At 43.8% G+C, this 21,735-nt stretch overlaps 1 protein-coding gene across 3 annotated transcripts; it reads left to right on the top strand.

The window, feature by feature from the left end:
* The first annotated feature begins 399 nt into the window (after nt 1-399).
* Nucleotides 400-16,401, top strand: DYRK2 (dual specificity tyrosine phosphorylation regulated kinase 2). Of its 3 annotated transcripts, none has more exons than XM_055808638.1 (4): nt 400-511; nt 948-1,007; nt 1,801-1,937; nt 10,722-16,401. In XM_055808638.1, exons 2-4 carry the CDS (start codon nt 953-955, stop codon nt 12,321-12,323), a joined length of 1,794 nt encoding a protein of 597 aa, XP_055664613.1. In that variant the 5' UTR covers nt 400-511; nt 948-952; the 3' UTR covers nt 12,324-16,401. The 3 variants fall into 3 exon arrangements, with proteins under 3 accessions (XP_055664613.1, XP_055664612.1, XP_055664614.1); XM_055808637.1 differs by lacking the exon at nt 400-511 and adding an exon at nt 591-662; XM_055808639.1 differs by lacking the exons at nt 400-511; nt 1,801-1,937.
* Nucleotides 16,402-21,735: the final 5,334 nt, after the last annotated feature.

Here is a 21,735-nt window from a genome sequence, read left to right as displayed (position 1 = left end):
TTCAAAGCCATTTTTAAGTTTTCACTGCATTCCACGTTTCGAGTTATTGATCCTTCCCCCTACGCTGTCACCTTTGTCCTTCCAGTGTGACAGAAGTGATCCCTGCTGCCTGAGGAACTGGTGAACCCCCAGCTTCTCTCCCCCCCCCTCCCCCCGACTCCCGCCCAGCCGACGTCCCCGCCGCCATCGCCCCCCTCCCCGCCGCACACACCGGCGCTGTCGGGGCGGGGGGCCGGCCGGGCTGCTGCCCCCGGGGGTCCCAGCCCCCCAGGGCGGGGGGCGACGGGGCAAGGTGCAGGCTGCCCGCCGCCGGCCAAGATGGCTGTGACCCCGGGGGTGACCAACGGCTGGGCGGGCACGCGCGCCCCCGCTCCCCCCCCACGCCCGGGGCCCGGCGCACGGCGGCCGTTGGGCGCGGGGCCGCGCTCCCCACCCCGCGCCCAGGGAACGGCGGGCGCTCGGCGGGAGCGGCGGGCCCGGCCGCCGCCGCGGAGCGGAGCGCAGCGGAGAGGTAGCGGAGGGGAGGGGGCGGCAGGGAGGGACGTAGGGAGGGGAGGCGGCCGATGGGGCGGGGACTGTCCTGCCAGTGCGCTGTTTGTCCCTGTTCCGCCGCGGGAGGAGGAGGGTCCTGTCCGGCCGCCTGCTGCTGCCCCCTCCTCCGTGTGAGGGGACCGGGGCGACCGGGGCGGGGGTGGGGGAGGTGATGAGCTTGGGCCGGGGGCGGCGGCGGCGGCGCGGCTGCTGCTGCTGCTGCTGCGGCGGCGGGAGGCGACGGCGGCCCGTTGGAGGGTCTGTCCGGCCGGCCCGGGGCCAGGGGGATGCAGCGGAGGACGCGTCTGGGTCTGGGTGTAGCTGATCGGAGAAGAGAAGCAGCCGCCGACCGGCGAGGCCGAGGAGCAGCGGAGGAGAGCCACCCTGGCATGCCTTTTCCTCTCCCTCCTCTCCAGCGGCCATGTTAACCAGAAAGCCCTCAGCTAGCGCCGCCGCTGGTGCTGCCTACCCACCCGGTAAGGAGAGGGCCGCCGCGATCGTCACCGCGCCGGGCTGCGGGCTCCCCGCGTCGCCACTGTCGCGCCGGGCCGGGCCGGGGGTGGGGTGGGGGGAAGGCTCGGCCGCCCCACTGCTGCCCCCGCATCTGCCGCCGCAGCGGGGCCGTGTGTGTGGGAACAATGATCCACCCTCCCCCTGGCAACCGAGCCCGGGGGGCCGGCGGGGGGCTGCGTGTGCGGCTCCGGCGTGCTGCTGCTGTGCGGGGTGGCGAGTTCGCCTTGGAGAAGGGGCTGGGGAAGCAGGGGGGAGGTAAGAGACATCACTTAGAAAAAAGACCCAGGGAACATTGGGAATCGCTGCGTTTGCCGGAGCGGCCGCGTTTGACAGGGGGCAGCGGTGCTCGTCTCCTCTTCCCGCTGCAGACTTGGGAACTCCTGGCGAGTCCCCGGCGGCGCCGGGATTTCGCCGGGCCAGACGGCTCGGGGGGGGGGGGGGGGGGGGGGCGGGCGGCTGTCCAGACCCGAGGCGTGTGCGGGGCAGAGCCAGCTCGTTCTCCCGGTTAGGCGCCTGCCGGTGGCGGGTTAATCTCGGATGAAGGGTTTAGCCTGGCGAGCGCGGCCCGCCCGCGCTATTAGCCGGATCGGTGCGTGAGTGCGCCGCGGCGGCGATTAGCTTTTAATGGCTTCTGCCTGAAGCAAGCCGGGCGGCGGTGCCTGCGAAGCGCCGGGGCCGCCGCCGCCCCGACGGCCGCGCCGCCTGAGGGGCCGCCGCCGCCGCTGCCCTCCGCGCTCACCCCTCTGCTCTCCGCAGGCAGGGCAGGGGACAGCGGCCGCCCGCTGCAGTCTTCCCCGGGCACCGGAGCCGGGGTCTCCCGGGCAGGAGCTGGGACCGGCCCGCCGTCGCCCCTCGCATTGCCTCCGCTCAGGGCCAGCAACGCCTCCCACACGGTGAGCCCGGGCACGGGGCGGGGGCCGGGGCGGGGCGGGGGGGGAGCGGGCAGGGGCGACCGAGCCCGGGGGCTTGCCGCGCCGCCGATTCCCTTGCGCTGGGTGTCCCCCGCGGCGGGACCGCGACCTCACGGGCACCCCGGGGCGGGAGAGGGCAGGGGCTGCGCCGGCGCCCCGTCCCGCCTGGCGAGGCGCTGGGTGCTTAAGGAAAGTGCGGTTCATTCCAGCGGACTCTGATTAAACGTGCCTGGTTTTTGTGAGGCTGAGACCCAGTGACTGCACTGAGAAGCAGCTTTCTCCCTCCCCAGCCCCCCTTCACTCTGGTTTTGTGTCTACTTTTAAGCGACAAATTCGATCTTCCACACTCACACAGAGGAGCTGTTCTGATAAATGCATTTTTTGAGGTGACATTATTTTGGCAATGAGGTTAGTCGCTGTGATTAAAGGGTCGCATGAACTGTGGTGAAAATGAAGGCTGCTGCCTCGTTTTATGTCTGATCAGCTCAGGCCGATAGCTGTCTTCCCTAGAAATAGCTATCGTACGCAGGGACAGTGATTGGATGGATCTGACTTTACCGCTGCAGTAGTTTACCTAAAGAAATAAAGCACTGATGGTATGAAAAGGATGTTATTTTCCGGTTCTGTGATATCTCACATTATCTCCCACTCCTAGTTAATCTACTAGGAATGAAACTTTGCAAGTATGCCGCTATATATGGATGAGAGAGGGTATCTCTGTCCTGAAGGCATGACAGAGTAGAGAGAAGGGTCTATATGCTGTCATGTTAACACTAAATATCTGAAATTTTTATTGCATACATTTCCTTTTAAATTATGAAAGATTTCATACTGATCCTGAAAAGCATTGATGGCATATTTTTCTTAGAATTAATGAGTTCTTAATGGATGCTCACATACTATCTTTGTAAACATATGGCAGAGCTTTAAATGGTAATGTGATTATGGACTAGTGGAAGGTGAAACTATGCATTTAGATATTAGTGTTTCAGTGACTTTCTATGTTGCTTCAGGGTTAAAAGCTTCTTATTCAAATCCATTTATAGCAAGAATTGGCTTAAATAAAAAAAAATATATGTATATGTAGCATAGTGTCAAAAGGAGTGATGAATATTCTGCAAATTCAAGGTGGAGCTGCATACTTGAGATCAACATCATTGTATATTTATGTAGCTAGGGTACATATCTGAATTGTTCCTGAGCAGCGAAGGGCAATTTTTTCACATTCATATACCGACCGGTTCAGTGCTGGTTGATTTTAGGGTTGGGGCAGAAGCTTAATTTTTTTATAAAAACAGAAGAGAAGGAACGTAGTACAAACAGCCTGGATACTGATCATGAAACTGCACATACAGATGGGCCCACAAATAACAGGGGCCCACATGTAAAAGATCTCAGACTTAATTTAGGATTTGTGAAAGCGTGGTGGTCCAGCTATATATCTGGGACTGCTTACTAATTTTGGAAGAACAGAATGTTGCTATTTTTATACACAGATTTATAGGGGTGTGTGTGTATTATATATAGTGTCTGGGCATATATACATACATATAAAAAGATGAAGTCTTTATGAAAGCATGCAAGAGATGTTAAAGTTACATTTCTGTTCCAACTTTTTATACACATATTGATATGTATGTATACATATGTTTTTATTTAGCATATGTGTATATTATACACATAGAGGTAAAATACTTACGGAAGCTCACAGGATGATCAAGCATTATATTGCTGTGTTTCATGTCCCTCTAGATTTTGACTGTTGCAAACTCTGCCTTTCCTTTGTGATACAGAGCCTACTCTACAGTATTTATTTAGCCTTGGGTACTATTACAGAAATACCTCAGACTGCCTTTCTGAATTTTGTAGGTGGTTATTTTGTGGTTTGGCTAACATAACTTTTTGTGGTAAGGATCAGATGTGACATCAGAATGGTGGATTTTAACATTAAAAAAAAAAAAGGGGGGAGGTATCTTTTTATATGATCTTTCTATAAACTTCAGGCCTGCTGACCTCAGCTGACACTGAGTGATTGAAACCATTGGTTTTACATCCCACTACTTCTTCCAGTCAGACCTATTTAAAAATGGAATATTTCAGTTCTCTTAAACCATTTTCCTTCTTTGTGTTCATTTGCTTATTCTGTTTTCATCCCTGTTGTATCTATGTGACTTCTGTAATAGCTAAAAATTGAGAGTGTTTTTCTTTGTGTTTCTAGCTTTCAGAAGGTACAGTTTGCCTAAGTGGTTGAACTTTCTGGTGGCTGGGTGTAAGCATGTGCATTGTATACACACAGGCTGTGAGGAGAGATTGAGATTGAAGATAGGCTTTTGTTTAAGCTAAAAAGCTTTTAATTCAGACAGAAAAGCAGCATACTACCTGCCATACTTGCAGTAGTGACTTGTGTGATCTAGCCTCCAGTGAAACTGTGGTTTAATACTTTCAAGTGAAGTTGCATTGTTTGGTAGAATACAGTAGCATGGGTAGAAGAGGGGAAGATGCTGTTTTATACAGGCTTGGTGTAACAGGGCAGAGGTTTTGGCTGCGGTCTCTGCAATCACAGCAACCTTTGTTGATAAGCAGGCTGTTGTGTATTGTACCAGGGAAAGGTTTGGTTTATTTAAAAAAAAAATAATTGTGGCTTCATCCTAGGCTTACTCCTGTCAACTTCCATCCCTGACTATCTTTTTGGCTCATGATGGAAAATGTGAACTCATTTCCAACCCCTTGTCCTCTTCATTTTCCTCTCCAAAGTCATTGATTTTTCTTTTGAAGCCTTAAGTTCTTGCTTTGATGATTAGAACCTTTTTCCATTCATTCTCTCCTGTTTCATTGCGGTGTTCTTACATCCACTTGACATGCTGCGGTAGAGATTATCTTGCTTGCCTACTGCTGTGCTCATGTAAATCCTCACGGGTCTGTGAGTCCCACTCCCAGACTCTTGTCTGTCTTCTGCCTACCTCCATCTCTGTTCTGTCTTGTTTGGCATGTATCTGTGCATTCTGTAGTCTTCCTGTTTCTCTTGCAGTAAAGCAGTTTTAATCTTTTTCTCCTGTCTAATACTGTAACAACCACCCATTTACAGTACATGATTCAGTGCCCTCCCTCTTCAAGCCCTTTTGAAGATTTCCCTACAGCAAGCCTGTTTTCTTTTGCCACCAGGGATGAATGTCTATCCATACACTTTTGCATCAGTCATTCAGTCTTAATCTTAAAAATTTGAAATTATTTTTTTTTTAAAAAAACCTAATTTACATTGTAATGGGTCATAGATTCCTGGACTCTGCTGACATGAAGATCTGGTGGGTCACATGCTGAAAATTTTTATTACGGGCAGCTGCTTTAAAGCATGTAAGCCCAAAGAAAATATCTTCCTACTGTGGTGTTTTCATGTAACAAATTGCCACAGAAATGCTGTCACATCTGAGTAGAAGTAACTACACAGTCATGGACTTCCCTATATCTAGATTTCTTTGGATGTTTTTTGCTCATAAAACTTGTGTTTGGGGGGAATGTGACGCTATCTTGACTTCTAATGGGGGGGGGAGGCTCTGAAATTTGGGCTCCCAACAGGTGGTGACTATGCTGTGGGGACTGCAGTACATCTGGGCGCATCTCTTGTATGTGCACACTTCAGCTTACCTGAAGGGTTCAATTTAGTGTGCATTAACTGTCCTTTTTGGTTTCAACATATGTAACGCATGCACGGTATCCCAGAAGTATCCAGACTCACTGCACTTGTGTAGTCCTGACAGGAGAAGAAAAATTTATGAATTGGTTTCACTCTTGAGGCATTATTGTATCTATGAAAATATTTGCTATATAAGGTCAGAGTCAACTTTAAAAAAATAAGCTTATATGGACCAGATACAACATCAACAAAATATCCAAATGGTGTGTTTTTTCTACAGCTCTTGTTGAGCCACAAGCTGTTTAGGACAAAGACTTAGTCTTTTTTGGTGTATAAAACGCATACTCATAATAAAACCATTATGATAATCCAGCATTATTGTTACCGTACTAATTAGCAACTGGTTTTAGTTTTGAACAGAGGAATGCTGCTAAATTCCTTTATCAAGGAAAAAAAAGCCTTTTGTACATTTGCTCAGGCTATAGTCAACAAAATAGGCAGCGAAGCGTGCTACACCTGATACCATGTGCCTCTAGCGTGTTAGACACAGCAGCACTGAAACTGGCATGCCCAGAAATGCTGTGAAGGAAGGAGTATGTAGTGTAACATTTATTCTTTAATTTGGAACACTATTTCTCCCTTGTTCTCATCTATGCAAAGTAATAGGAGATAAAGACATCTTATTCCTGTGCAGTATTGCAGCAGGCTGTTGTAATAGCTTTATTATTAAGATTCATTTTGTAAACCTTTTGTGATTCTGATTGACAGCAAAATCTTCTTTTCTGCAGTTTTGCTCAAAATAAAATGATAGTATGTAGCTGAAGCATGTGTCTGTCTTGGATAGTTTTATAGGGTGCTAATATCACACCAAGTGAATTCTACAAAGATGGGATATGATACAACTACATAATGTCTTGAAGCCTTTGAGAAGAGTTATATGCTCCTGTGATCTTCAACCTTGTAGTCATGGTCTTTAGAAGGTCTTGAAAAGATCATTGCATTGGCTGAGTGTTACTGCAAATGAGTTGTCAGTCGATTTGCCTTCTTGTTAGCAGGGTGGCTCAGGTTTATGCTACTTTGATGTTGTTACAGGTCTGTAATCTAAGTATAGTAGGTTACTGTTCTACTGCTGTCCTTAGGCCCATTTTTGAAAACAAAACAAAAAAACAAGCCCCAAACACTCCCCCAACCCCAGGAAAAAAAAAAAAAAAAGTGTGTGTGTGTGTTCTGGTGGTTTTGTTTTGTGTACTGTCTTTATTTCACAGGTTAGGTGAAAGTTTTCAGCATTGCCATTGACTTCCATAAACCGAGCAAACCAAAGTTAAAGCAAAATCGTAGTGGTGGTTTTGAAGTTTGAAAAAACTACTGTGGGGAAAAACAAAATGGTAACATTTACTGTTAGGTCATTGGGGTTGCCAGAAGACTCAGGAAGGTTAGTTCTTTCAGTTTAAGCTTACCTGTTATTTCAGTATGTTTCATGGAGAAGTGTGTACATCAGTAAGTTTTTGAAGATGTATGCTATAAAAATACATAAATCTTAGAAGGTGTAGATGTGTCTCAACACAGGCAATAAAACATATAATAAGTGATCTGCATGAGTGCATGCAGGTTGTCAGCTGTGTGGGCTGTTGGTTCTGGAATTTACAGGCTCGTCTGCAGAAGCAAAAGGGAGTATGTTATAAACCTCTCAGGGTTACGGTTTTGGATGAAAGGCTGGTGGAGTTTCCATGTACTGTCAACAGTTTGGTACTGGACTAAGAAGGCGGTAGTCCTTTGTAGCTTCCCAAGCCCATTAGTTGTGGTTCAGGAAACTTAGAACGTCACTGGTGAAGCCTGTGGAGCTTGTAAGCAGTGCAAGCCTGAACTTGACAGCAATCTCAGACACCGGTAGCCACAAGTAGATAGGCATAGCAAAATGCTGGTGAGAATCCAGCCCTCATCCAGGTTGGAAATAGAAGAAGTGGTGATTCTTATGCAGGCAGTACCCTGAGATGGGAAAAGTCCATTTTTCATGTTGACTTTGTGGTTGTGATGTGTCTGATAGCTCTGAAACTCCTGAAAGTGAGCTCTCTTCTCCCCCACAGCTTTTGGAATACAGCCTGTGCTAATTTGGTGTCTTCCACAAAAAAAGCCAAAACAGTGCTACTGTCTGCATCTGCATTTGCATTCCCCAGCAGCAGCTGACAAACTGGCAAAACCGGTCACTTTGGATTTGGGGTGAAGCTGGGATAATGCTGGTGATTTCATTCTGCTGCTTGGAAAAAAAGCGCCAACTTGTTAGCAGCAGGAGAAACCATGAGGCTGCTTGAAGGTGCAGGAAGCAGAGCTACATGGTTTACACTTCAAAATGTGTTTGCAAACATGCTTTTAGGAAAAAGAACTCTTTAGTCTGTTGAGAGTGGATAAATGTTTGGGTTCTTTCCAAGCCCTGATAAAAAGCAAATAACTGAAGTCTGAAGAATTCCCCAGTGCATCTGTTGAAACAAGCAGTGCTTAGGAAGGACAGAAGATAGTTAACTCTGAAAACAGGTGACTCAAAAAAAAAAAAAAAAATTCAAGATGTGGACTGTGGCAATGAGTACTTGGGTTAAGGGATTCTTCAAGATGGTTTTCTCTGCTATTCTTTTTCTTCCTTATTGTCTGTACATTGGTATTGTCTACTCCCAGTTTGTCCAGATATGTTCTGCTTTATTGTAGAACTAGTGCTGCAGAAGAAATGTTTCTGCCTGGAATTCCCTAGGTTGAGTGCTTTTAATCTGTACAGTTACTCTGCTGCTTCATTGTGCATTTCTTATTTGCACACTTTGGCAGTATTGCATGGGCTGAACCTCTGACACATCTTACTAACTAGATCCAATTCTTCTGAGTTGCATCATGTAGCAGCTCTTGGGGCCAAATTTTTTTCCCCAGTAACTGTTGTTTATATAGGGGATCAGGGCAGCCTTCAGGAAACTGCTACTGCAGTGAGCTTCAGAATTGACCTGAAGGAATTGCATGTAGGCATGATAGGCTCATTAAGTTCCCTGATGATATAATTCCTGGTGCTTTTTAGCCATCAAACTAGGAAGGGAATTAATGTTGATATCCGGTATACCTTCACTGTGCTTAAATGTTACAAATGTCTGTCCTGAATTGCTATTGTGTGGTAATGCTTTCTATGAGATCGATTAAATTTGATAGTGTGAATCTAAATTGCTCTGCAAATAAACATACACAGTACACTGCAATGGCAAAATAAAATGAACCAATTATTCATCATGAGTCAAAATGGAATCAGAAGAGCAGTGAACTCAGCAAAAGCAGTGAACTCAGCAAAAGCAGTGCACTCAGCAAAAGCAATCTCTGAGAGCTCTTGTTCTTGAGTTGTGTGAGTTTCAGAGCTGCAAATTTCAAAATATTATCCAAAGGTGAAGCTGGTGTCCAGATGTCTACTCCTTGGGAACAAGTTACTGAATTTACAAGAACATGCTACTGCCGTATCATACTGATACCTTAAAAGAAGCATAAAGTATGCTACAGTCTGCGTTGCATGTCCTGGTTTTCTCATTAGGAAGCACTTCTGCGGCTGCAGCACAGATTTCATTGCCTTATATCATGGCACACAACTGTCATTTTCTGATTTCATTTCAACAACCTTAAGTGAACAGGGAATGTGTTATCCTTAGCTGCCTAGAAAAAATAAGGTTCAGATTAGAAGTGCTGTCAACTCTGGCTTGATCATCTGTCTGACAGTATCAGTGAACTTTTGGTTAGTAATTTGGCATAAATATTAAAACTGGTGAATCAGCTGGAGAGACAGCATGGGAATTCTTCCCATGCTTGCATAAGACCAGGCAGAAGACAAACTAATTATCCTTTACTTTAGAGCAAATGAGGAATTCTAAGGACAGCTATTTTAGTGGCAAGTTTATGCTTGTAAATTTCTTGTTTCTCCTTAAAAATCCCAGGTTTTGAGCAACAGTTGTTTTCACATCCCAGTAGTTCCAGTGTTTCTTTACTTGAAAATGCTGAATGCTGCTGTTTATTCCCTTGTGAAAACTGTCAAGCACAAATGTAATTTCTAGAATCAACTAATCTTTTTTTGCATTCCTTTAAAATAAAGTTACTTGCATGTTCTTCAAGGCAAAGATATTCTTCTCACTCAAGTCTGCATCAGGCCCTAAATCTCATCTTGGTTAAAAGTTAGTAGAAGACTGGTTTGGGAAAGTGCTAAAGGATATGATTGTGCTTCATTGATCTGAATAGTGACTCAATTGTAAGCAGTAAATGGCATCTCCTGGACTTCAGAAATATGCAGGTTCTTCTCCTCTTTGTGCATGCCACAGTACATTCCTTATTGCCTAAGATTGTATCTGGAGGTTTTGTTGTACAGCAAATTTAGGAACAAGTTAAAAATCTTGATTTCAGGTAACTAGGAGAGCCTTAGCTCTAGCAGGCATTATATATTGATGTCTAACATCAATAAAACTTCTACTATGTTCTGTAAATTCTAATGTTCCTCAAGCATGCTTTTAGTAGGGCCTGTAGCGATAGGACAAGGGATAATGGCTTTAAACTGAAAGAGAGTAGATTTAGATCAGATATCAGGAAGAAATTCTGTACTGTGAGGGTGGTGAGACACTGGAACAGGTTGCCCAGAGAAGCTGTGGATGCCCCATCCCTGGAAGTGTTCAAGGCCAGGCTGGATGGGGCTTTGAGCAGCTGGTCTAGTGGAAGGTGTCCCTGCCTGTGGCAGGGGATTGGAACTAGGTGATCTTTAAGATCCTTTCCAACCCAAACCGTTCTATGAGATTCTATGATTCTATGATTACTATGTAGCAGGACTGCTGCCTTGAAGATTCCTTGGAGGAGTTGTTAGCCTGTCATGGTAGCATGTCTGTGATTGTCTTGTTGCAAACATTTTAGAGAGTCATGGAAGTGGTGTTTGAGAAACAAGGATCTGGAAGATGTAATAGCATCCAGCAGTATCACGGTATATGTGCTGTATTTTTTGGATTATCTGTAGACAACTGGCTTCTAAGAAAATACTTAGTCTTGAGGTGATTTAGGCAGGATGGCGGATTGCAGAATGAATGGTGGAGCACAGAGTTCATGCCTTTCTTGTTAACTGGGTGTGTATTTATTTTCGATTTTAGGTTGGAGGCAGTAAGCACACAATGAATGAGCACCTCCATGTTGGTAGCCATGGACAAATCCAGGTTCAGCAGCTGTTTGAAGATAATAGTAACAAGAGGACGGTTCTGACAACACAGCCAAATGGACTTACAACGCTAGGCAAATCTGGATTGCCAGTGGTTCAAGACAGACAGTCAGAGAGTGCTCACAGACGACAAGGGAGCACCAGCTCTTTAAAATCTACAGATGGAACAGGGAAGGTGAAAGCCTCTGTTATGACACCAGAGCAGGCAATGAAGCAATACATGCAAAAATTAACAGCTTTTGAGCATCATGAGATTTTTAGCTACCCTGAAATATACTTTTTGGGTCCAAATGCAAAGAAGCGGCAAGGTGTGATTGGTGGTTCAAACAACTGTGGGTATGACGATGACCAAGGGTCTTACATACAAGTACCCCATGATCATATTGCATACAGGTATGAAGTCCTGAAAGTTATAGGAAAAGGAAGCTTTGGGCAGGTGGTGAAGGCCTACGATCACAAGATGCATCAACATGTGGCACTAAAAATGGTGAGAAACGAAAAACGTTTCCACCGCCAAGCTGCGGAAGAAATTAAGATCCTGGAGCACCTCCGGAAACAAGATAAGGATAACAACATGAATGTTATTCACATGTTGGAAAACTTCACATTCCGCAGCCATATCTGCATGACATTTGAATTGCTGAGCATGAACCTGTATGAATTAATTAAGAAAAACAAGTTTCAGGGCTTTAGCCTGCCTTTGGTCCGCAAGTTTGCTCACTCAATTTTACAGTGCTTGGATGCTTTGCACAAAAACAGAATCATTCACTGTGACCTTAAACCTGAGAACATTCTGTTGAAGCAACAGGGTAGAAGTGGTATTAAAGTGATTGATTTTGGCTCCAGTTGTTATGAGCATCAGCGTGTCTACACCTACATTCAGTCGCGTTTTTACCGTGCACCTGAAGTCATCCTCGGTGCTCGTTATGGGATGCCCATAGATATGTGGAGCTTGGGCTGTATTCTAGCAGAGCTCCTCACCGGTTATCCACTTCTACCTGGAGAAGATGAAGGAGACCAGCTGGCTTGTATGATTGAGCTATTGGGCATGCCTTCTCCAAAACTCTTAGATTCATCCAAGCGAGCCAAAAACTTTGTGAGCTCTAAGGGTTATCCCCGCTACTGCAGCATCACAACCTTGTCTGATGGCTCTGTTATACTTAATGGTGGACGCTCTCGGAGGGGAAAGCTACGTGGCCCTCCAGAGAGCAGAGAATGGGGTAATGCATTAAAGGGATGTGATGATCCCCTGTTCCTTGACTTCTTAAAACAGTGTTTAGAATGGGATCCTGCTATCCGTATGACACCCAGCCAGGCTTTGCGGCATCCCTGGCTAAGGAGACGGTTACCAAAGCCTCCGACTGGGGAAAAGGCCTCGGCAAAGAGAATTACAGAGAGCACTGGTGCTATAACGTCGATTTCCAAGTTACCTCCAACTTCAAGCTCAGCTTCAAAACTGAGGACTAATTTGGCGCAGATGACAGATGCCAATGGAAATATTCAGCAAAGGACAGTGTTGCCAAAACTCGTTAGCTGAGTTTGAATAACCCAATGCTGTTAATAAAAGAGATACAATGTGGCTGAGCCTTATTTGTATGAAAAAGTAGCTCAGATATACATTTTTATTTGCTCAATAACTTTATTCATTTTTATCTTTTAGCACTCATTTTAAATGTAAGAAATGTTGATTTTGTTTTTATAAAAACACGGGGACAATGCTTTAAGTTTTTATACTTATTTTTTAAAATGTTTGTCTTCTACAGTACAATTAGCCTTACTGTAACTAGTGTGACACAGTAATAAACATCAGTGGCAGGCCACTGGTTACAACATGACTGTCATGCATTGCAGCGTGGTGTCAAAGGTATTGACCTTTCTCTTCCAAGGTTCATATTAGGTTTCACCTGGGGTAAACTTGTAAGACTCTGCCTTTTGGATTTTGTGGGTATGGGTCTTGATTCTGTGAACACTCACACCTATGCCTGACTGGATTCCAGGGAGAATACTCAAAAGAAATACGGTTCAGCACCTGTAAACTTGTAATTTGAAGTGGAGCCATAGCATGTTAGTGTCATTTTCTGTATGGTAGCCCAGAGAAGGTAGTGGTATTACTAACAATACAACCACCTCCTATGGAAAGCTTTCGGTATTCAAAAGTAATGGGTTGTGATTAAAATGGACATTTAAGCATAATGCAAAAAATAGGAACTTACAGTACTAAAATGACTCTCTTAACCTTGCGTGCTGTGTAGTAGAGTGAGAGGAATGGACAGTCTCAGGAGGAGTGAATACAGAACTATGTTTGTTCCTCTGAATCTGAAAGTGAGTGATGATCTGAACTTCGTTTCAGGTATATAACACTGAGCATTCACACTGGGCTTCTTTTTTCCCCCTCCCCTCTCCTGTTTTCTCTCCCAATGTGCAGCTTTGTCTCCCTAAATCACATAGGCAGAAGTGCTCATTCTCTGTTTTATACTGTAACTTCCAGACTGTTGTGCTACATGGATTTCACAGATTGCTTTTATTTTTTCTGGCAATGTTTGTCTGAGCAACTGTGACCTCTCTGGTACATATACAATTCAGATCAAATTTGCGTGCAGGGGCAAACACTATATTACTGCATTGCTTTCTGTAGAAATGTACTTCACCTTAGACAGCATAATGGATGGAAAGATCTTCAATGGAAAGCTTTTCAGTTGGCAGACAGCATCCTAGATACTTTCTAATAAGGGAGAATTATGAATGGGAAGGTAAATGGTTGGAATTTGATTTAATCTTTGGCATTTGTAGCTGAAAATTAACTTTGAAGGAACAATTAGAGATGTGCAGGTTTGTTCACATGTGTGTGCTAATGTTGTGTTTTCCTTTTTTAAATGCATTCGTGGAAGAAAGATGGGCTTTACTGAGGAATAATATTCACGTTGTAGCATGTTTTCAACAGGAACAGTTTGAGATCTAAGATCAGTATTTCATCACGTACAATGGCTGTGGTCTAGATTGGATGTATAAAACATGAAAAGGGAATTTTAAATGAAGTAGAACATAATCTAGAAGAGTTTGTGGATGTTCAAACAAGACATACTCGAACAGATAGCATTAAACCTCAATGACTTTAAGCAACATTTATATGCACAGATTTTGCTGAGTTACTTGTACAAATTATAAAAAATACTTAAAGCATGGTCCCCTAAGAGGCCAAGAAAGTTTCCGGTTAAGTTCTCCTTCATATTCCTTAATTTACCACTTACAGCTTAATTTGGTTGGTTGGTTGGCTTGTTTACCTTTAATTTAATGTAAGACTGGGGGAGGGATATAAATAAATACAAAACAATAGAATTCTCAGGAAACATATCACTTAACTTCTTGCCAAAAAGTCAACACCTAAAGAAGCTCCAAAAATAATTTCTGAGTAGAGGATGGTATTTGTTGATTGATAACTGTAAAAATTAGAGCATCAATCAACCAGTTTTCTTTTTTTAAAAAAAAAGTTAATTTCCTGCCTCTAGTCAAATTAAATTATTTAGTGTTAAATGTTCACAACTTTATACAGTGTGTGTAAGTGCAATATGTAAACATGTATGAAATCATGTTAAAAATGAATAATACAACTAAGAAAAGTGGCTTTTGGAATATGAATATCCAGTACGTTGTGGTCAGTAAATTCTAAGTCTGGAAAATAGATGTATTAATTTTAACTGACTCTCCTGACTGTGGGAATACAATAATGTGTATTTTTCTACAGTAACTGAGAATCTTTGCTTCCTCCACCACCTACTTGGCTTTACCACTCCTTTCTACCTTAACTCTTCCTCCAAAAGTTAAGAAATAAGATGCTTATGTTAGGGGCGGAAGAAGAATCACGTCCCTTAATTTATTTTAAAGGGGACGTTGATATGTATTCCTGCCTTTTGTGGCAGTTTAAGGTGAAAACATTCATAATGTTCATGGGTCATTAATGGGCTAAAACCACTAAATTTTCTTTTTCATGTAACCAGTTCTTAATGCCAATAATGCATTTACGATCCATCTTCGTAAATGCTACCGGAAACTTCGAGGCCAAAATATTGTGTGCAGAGCTATTTTTTTAACCCAGATACAGTGGAACTTCCTCTATACTAAAGGAGCAGCCGCATCAAGGTTTTGAAGTGATGTAGCTGCTTTTTATTGTAGCTTATTTATACCTGTATAAAAGGAGGGAGGGGGGGAAAGGACGTTGCCTCTTGCTTTGATGTGATTTTATTCTAAGGGCTCTGATAATTAGGCTGATAGAAATTGGCTTGGAAACAGTGCTTAGTCTCACATGTTACCATTGTCTGGGGATGTCTGAGCTATTTTCAGATTTAGTAATAGCACAGTGTTGTCTTTGGTTGCAGTCTCACTTGGCTCAGTTTCTTGCACCGCTGGAGTGTTCATTACCGATTAAGTGTATTGGAACAACAGAGTGATGCAAGATGTGTAGATTAACAATAGAGGATGGATTGTGCCCTTGGTGTTAACAATGTGCCTTTTGTTACAAATGCGTGTTGTAGGGCATGCATCTTGGCCTCTTTAACCCTTGGAATACTGGATAGTAGGAATGAAATCTATTTTTAAATGCTATACCTGTCTTAAAATATCCTGTAGATGATCGAGGCCTTAATAGAAACAATAAGGCAATCACACTGCTGGGGTAGAGAGGACGCTCTGTTCTTGTTGTACGTCTCATTAAGGGGTTAAAGATGGCCCTTCATTGGTTGTACTTTTAACATCAAATTGATTTTTTTTAAAATAAATTTTTGTTAATGGTGACACTAGACAGAAATCAACTATTTGTAAAAATTTACCTCAAACTCTTTAGTTTTATAGTGTGATTTAATCCCAGGGCATTTGGTATGAACCAAAGTGCATTCCTTTTATATGTGCCTGGCTCTTATAAAGGCGGCCAGGGATTTTTACAATTTGGGTGCAAGGCACTTAAGCCACTTTTAACTTGGTGGGTGGTTTGAAGTTACAAATGACTTCATGGAAATGTTGAAAACACTTTAAACATAAGTAGCATCGGGCAATATTAGAATCTTTAGGAAAGGGTGTGCATTATTTAATGCTCTCCCTCCATTTTTTAGTATTTTTTTTTCCCATCAATAAGTGATGATAAGTGCAAAAAGAACTTTTTTCCAGTCAGCAAAGATTAGAATATTGCCCAGTTTAATGCTATGGTAGCATTTGAATAGAATAACATTTGTGAATTATTGTTTCTAGGGGCTTGTACATCTCTGCTACAAATTGTAATTACTCAGTTCGACTGCTACAATTACATCTAAGCAGTAGCTTGGGTTTTTATTGGGCAACGACTTAGACACGTGACTGTAATATGCTGCAACTGTGTGTACTGAAAACGTGAAAAACGATTGAATGTGGACTGTGTATATATTTATGTATAATTTTCTGTGAGATGCTGCTGTTGCCACTTAACATTAAAGATGTTGTAGTGGGTTTTAATCCTAGTGGCCAGTTTTATGATACTGTATGTATTGTACAGCTGATGACAGGAGTTAAGACTGTTCTAGTGAATATTTGTTACATTTTATTGTTGTGGCCAGAGATCATTTCAGAATAAAATTTTATGTCCTACTTTACTTCTCTGCACTGTAGTTTGGGTTTTTTGCGGGTTGTAAAGAGAGCCCTTGGAGTGCTGGCATTTCTTAAACGTGGAAGGGCCTGCAGAAGTTGGTGCCAGCAGTTCCTTCAGCATGCTTACTGGTATCTGTGTAGTAATTACCCCTTGCTGGAGGATGACTTTGCTGCTGTTTCTTGTGTCTTGATAGCCTTGAATATTGCCCAAAGACTGCTTTTGCCCTGAGGTTTCTAAAGTTCTTCTTAGGACTTAGAAAGCAATATACTTTGCATTTTTATTTGCCCCATACTTGAGAGAAAACATCTTCAGCAGGAATTTTGCCTGCATGTACGTTCTAATTTTTTTTAGCTGCTATTATGATATTATTATTTTATTTATTTTATATTATTTATTAATATTTATTAATATTATATTAAATAGCTGCTATTTAGCTGCTATATGTTTTTAGCTGCTAAGTTTTTTTTAAGTAACAACAGATCTGATTCTGTAAGAAATATTTGATTGAGAAAGGTACAGTCTGTATTCTTTTTCTTAAAACTGCTTTAAAAGAGCCCAGATTTCTGCATTGATTTTTGAGTTCAAAATGAAACTTCAGAACTTGTCATACTTTGTACCTGAAGTCCCAGGGAAATGAGAACGTACTACACAAAGCTGGGAGGCTAGACTGAGCTAAATTCTGTTCACATATACATCGGGAGTAATTTCACTGTTTAGCACAGAACTGTCTTGTGAATAATTGTCCACATTCTTTTCTTGGTAAGGTCAACGTACACCCAGAGCAGTTTCACTGAAGAGCTTTCTCATTCAGGTGAGCCCAGGCTGAAATCGAGGGATTTGACTGCACTTTTTAGTGTCTTCTTTTCAGCATAGATCTGAGATTCCAGAGCACCAAACCCATCAAGATTACGTATAGATTAGCACAGTTTACAGCCCCAAATGACATCTTTGTGAACTGAAACCTTTTGTTAATTATTGCGTTCTTCTGAGGAGAAAGGGCCCCTTTTTTTCTTTTTTCTTTTTTTTTTAGTTATTGTAGGGTTTTTTTATGAATTGCTTTTCCTTCTGAACTGTTTTTCACCCTTTCCTCCAGCTGTCTGTCCTTACCAGCTCTTGTATGCTTCTGTCTGATGTATTTTTTATCTGAAGAGGGGTAGGGGTTGTCTCACCTGATCTCGGTTGTCTGGAGGGTGGGCGTTGACCTGTGCTGTTTGCTGGGACTCCCAGTAGCTGGTGGGGAAGCTGCATTGCCTTCTGCCAGCACTGCTCCCTCTGGTCTCTGACGGATGCTCGGTTCCCTGGCTAAAATGGGGCCTGCAGAAAGAATCCCACCTTGAACAGTGGTCTGTAGTTGCTGTTGAACTACACAGTGCGTCCTTTTCCAAGGGAATCGTGGCCTCCTTTGGATGTCAGCTGTGCATATCCTAGTTTTACAGCAATCCAAGTAAAGAATGTGAGAAATGTAATTGTCAGGTACTGCGTTATTCACCTCTAGGTGCTGCTGCTTTTCTAAAAAATACCATCTTGTCCCAAAGATCTGCTTATTGAAAGATCCAGCATTACTTTTCCTCGGAACTCAGGAAGTGAAAAAGCAGGTCGATACAAAGGGAAGTATCTGTGTAGGGCTATCTATGGCCGGGAGTTGGTATTTGGAGGGGAAAAAAGGTATTTCTAAGATGAATAGGGCCAAGTTTGAGGTAAGCGTAATCTTTCCTGGGTTCAGTGAAGGTTCAAGAATTTCAGCAATACCAGGTTGAGATTGGGAAAAGTCTTAAATGCATCTCAGTGTCTGAAAACCATTGTTAACCTATTATTGCAGTAGGAAAAAAATCTTTCTTGGAGAGCCTGTTGTTTTAAACTCTATGATAATAATTAAAGGATAATGTTAAAGAGTCTTTTCGGTAGCTAGAACTTAACAAGATTATTATACATTTCTGCAAAAAGTGTGATTTATAATGCTGTTACACTGCTAGCATAGTCTTGTGGTTTATATTTTAATGTTCCTGAGAGAAAGAATATTCCTTGTCTTTGTCTCGAGTACATGGTACTAGACGACTCTCTCCCAGCCATCAGATATGCTATAGAAGACTAAAAGTGGCACTGGTAGAACTGGTTTCTGTTCCATCACAGAAATGCTCTGCCACTCTTGGAGCTGGGGTTTCTCTGTGTCATTTTCCCTGTTTGGTTTTGTCTGTTTGTTATTTGTTTTTGTTTGTTTTTAAGAAGTGCTTTCCAGCCTCTGGCAGTGGTGAGTCTTGGATCTCTGCCAGCTATTGAGCACTTCAGGATAGGGGGTACTGCAAAAACAATGTTTCTTTAGCTTTTTTCCTACAATGAACACAAAGTCTAGCTTAGTACCACATTCCCAAGACAGGGAATGAATGTTCACCTCCAGCTGCTGGGTCCCTGTCTCCACACCAGCCGTTAACCTTGTTCTTCAACTTCTGCATGAAGTTCAGCAGAAATGCCAAGTGCTGCAGAACGAAATGGCTTGTGTCCATCACTCTGAGGGGGGGCGGGGAAAGACTACAAAAACAAGGTCCTGACATCTTTCTGGAGAAAGTTTGTGATATAGCTGGAAAGGTCCTGCTGAGAAATTGTTGGGCTAGGAGCTCTACGTTAACACCCTGGGAAGTGGCAAACACAGTGTTGCCGCTAACAAGAGTCGGAACAGGTTTCCCTTTTTTTGTAGACTTGTGTTTTCATTGCTTTGCTTTGGTTTGGCTATCTGCAAGCTGGACATGACTGTGCATACCTTAATTACCTAAAGGTACTGTCTGGAGTAGCTGCAAACGGTGAAGTATTACTTTATAAGTAACACTGGTGCTGGAAAACCCAGAAGTTCTCATTCAGAGGCTGTCTGACCTGACAGTGCCCTGTGCATAGCACCCACAGAGTCCGTATAAGACTGTCTAAATGCAAAGCGTTGCAGTGAAGTATTAAACCTTGATGACACATAATGTGTGAGAGAAGTGTCCATCCACTAAGCAGAAAAGAAAAGCAATTGACAATTATATTATAAAGACTTTCGGGCAAACTCAGTTTTCAAGTATAGTATTGATTTATTTAATAAGACTTTTAATTTAATAAAAAATTATCTGAATAAAGAGATAATAAGATTTTTATTTCAGCTTATGTGTGGCAGTAAAAATTCCACATTTAATTTTTCCCCCCCCAAGTGTGTGTGGTGCTTGCAGACATTACACTAGGTATCTAGTATAGATAAGCCATCTAGGTATAAAGATCTACTCTAATATCTCCTGACAGATGAGCAGGACCTATAAATAGATATATATATGCAGGACCTATATATATATATATACACATGCACACATGATTCTTTGAAAAGCATAACCAAAAACTCTGCAGGCGTTCTTTGTAGTGCTTTACAAAGAAAAGAGATGTGGCTTCGTTTTCCCTTTGTCTCTTTGAAGATTCAGTATAAGCCCAACGTCTGCACTATGCACATGTCAAAGCCAGCTCTGACTGCTGCATCCCTGTTTCACCTGTTTCACCGGTGGGACGCACAGGGCAAACCTCGGCTTTGCTGCTGGAGCCAGAGGGTGCTTGGTGAGCAGGAGGTGGGTGCCACCCTAATGACAGGTGGGCCTTATCACATGTTCCAAAGTGGGCCTTCACCAAGGGAAGAGCTGTTTTGTAGCTTACCCTGCTTGGCAACTGAAATTTCTCCCTTGGGGTTAAAGCCTGAATCTGTGCGCTTAGGCTGGGTTGATAAACTTCAGCCGAGAAAGAAATCCTGAGGCCAAGGCAGAGTTTGTAAAGCCCACAGCTAGAATAAAAGCATATAAAATAGAATCTAAACATCCCATTACTCATCACATCCAACTGTGGTACTTCCAAAATGACCGCACAGATTTGAAAGAGCTTTCCAAAGGTCTGTGCAGAGGCAGCTTTGCCCAGGACAGCCCTGGGCTGGTGGCCCTGCCTCTGGCTCCCCAGCCAGGCTGGCACTCCTCGCAAGCTTCCAGCGCTTCTGGCTTCCTCAGGGTACAAAGAACACTTCATGGACAAACAAAAAAAAAAGCAGTGTTGCTAAGTAGAGACTAAACATTTGTGTATCGAGGGCACTGCACGCTAGCAACGGGGCTCCGTGCTGCCCTTTGCCTGGGTGTCGGTCCTGTGAGCTGTTTTGTCCCACTGGACCTGCTGTCCCACAGACACCTCCCAGGGCTGCCAGCACCCATCGGTCCACCGTGCTGGGGTGGCCTGGCAGGACTCACTCCTCCCAAGCTAGCCTGCCACTGCCCGCAGCTCCACCTGCTTGCCAGAGGCAGTGGGCTGCTAGTATGGTGCTTCAAAGACAAAGTTGCTGTCGTAGCATACCCATCAAGGTGTCCCAGCCCACTGGCAGGAGCTGTGTCCAGGAGCCGTGCATGCATGTAGTGGTGGCACTGGCCCTGCTCCCTGTGGAATGCTTCTGTCCCTAACAGTGTGCATGGGGCAGGGATGCTTCCCCTGTCCTTCCCTGTCCTCCAGAATGACAGGGTGATGCTCAGGCACGGTGTGCTCACGCTGCAGGGAGAGGGGAGCACTCCCCATGCCAGGGCTGGTGGCATCAGGCAAAGCAGCCTAGCACTTGTCAGGGTGGGATGAGAGGAGGCAGTAACACGCTGTTCTGCTGGCACGGGGGGAAATGTTTCCAATCATAAGCATTTGCAGATGGCCTGTCTTAATTAGCTTTGACAAGTACCTAAGTTGCTGTAAGTTACACCACAAATGGGATCCTGAAGCTTTCATTTCTTGTCACTTAAATAAAGCTTTTTCCCTCCTCTTGGTACAGCATTTCCATTTTTCTTTCCATGTAAGGCTCTTGAGAAGAAACAAGATCTTTATGTAGCTGAGGAGCTATATTTTGATTAACTAAATGATTTATAATTAGGAGGTCACTGCTGCCAGTGCTATTCGTATGTTGCTTGAGAATTGCCTGCAGCAAATCAATGCAGGCAGAGCAGCCAGAGAGCATGCTGGTGTCTTCTCACAGCAGACACTTTTCAACCCTGAATTTCCTCCTTCCTCTGGTTCTGACTCAGACAAATTATCTTTATGGCCAGCGATTCTACAGGAGTTAGAGGGTTGTACTCCAAGGGCCTCCAGTGAAATACTTACCCGTGTGGTTATTTATGATCTGGTGTGTGGGTGTGGTGGTGCTGGTAGCCTCTTCAGAGCCTGGGATGAAACGCGCCTGAGACCAAGCTGAAAGCAAGTGTGCCTCTACCTTTGAAGGATGTGAAGCGGAAACCTTTCTCCACCTGGTAGAATCCACTCGGCCTGCTTGCCAAAAAGGTGGCTCTGGAGTGGGCTTGCTCGGGTGAGGTTA

The sequence above is a fragment of the Falco peregrinus genome, chromosome 6 (genome assembly GCF_023634155.1).
Source record: "Falco peregrinus isolate bFalPer1 chromosome 6, bFalPer1.pri, whole genome shotgun sequence".
In the NCBI taxonomy this organism is placed as follows: Eukaryota; Metazoa; Chordata; class Aves; order Falconiformes; family Falconidae; genus Falco; species Falco peregrinus.
This window is presented reverse-complemented; position numbering and strand designations above follow the sequence as displayed.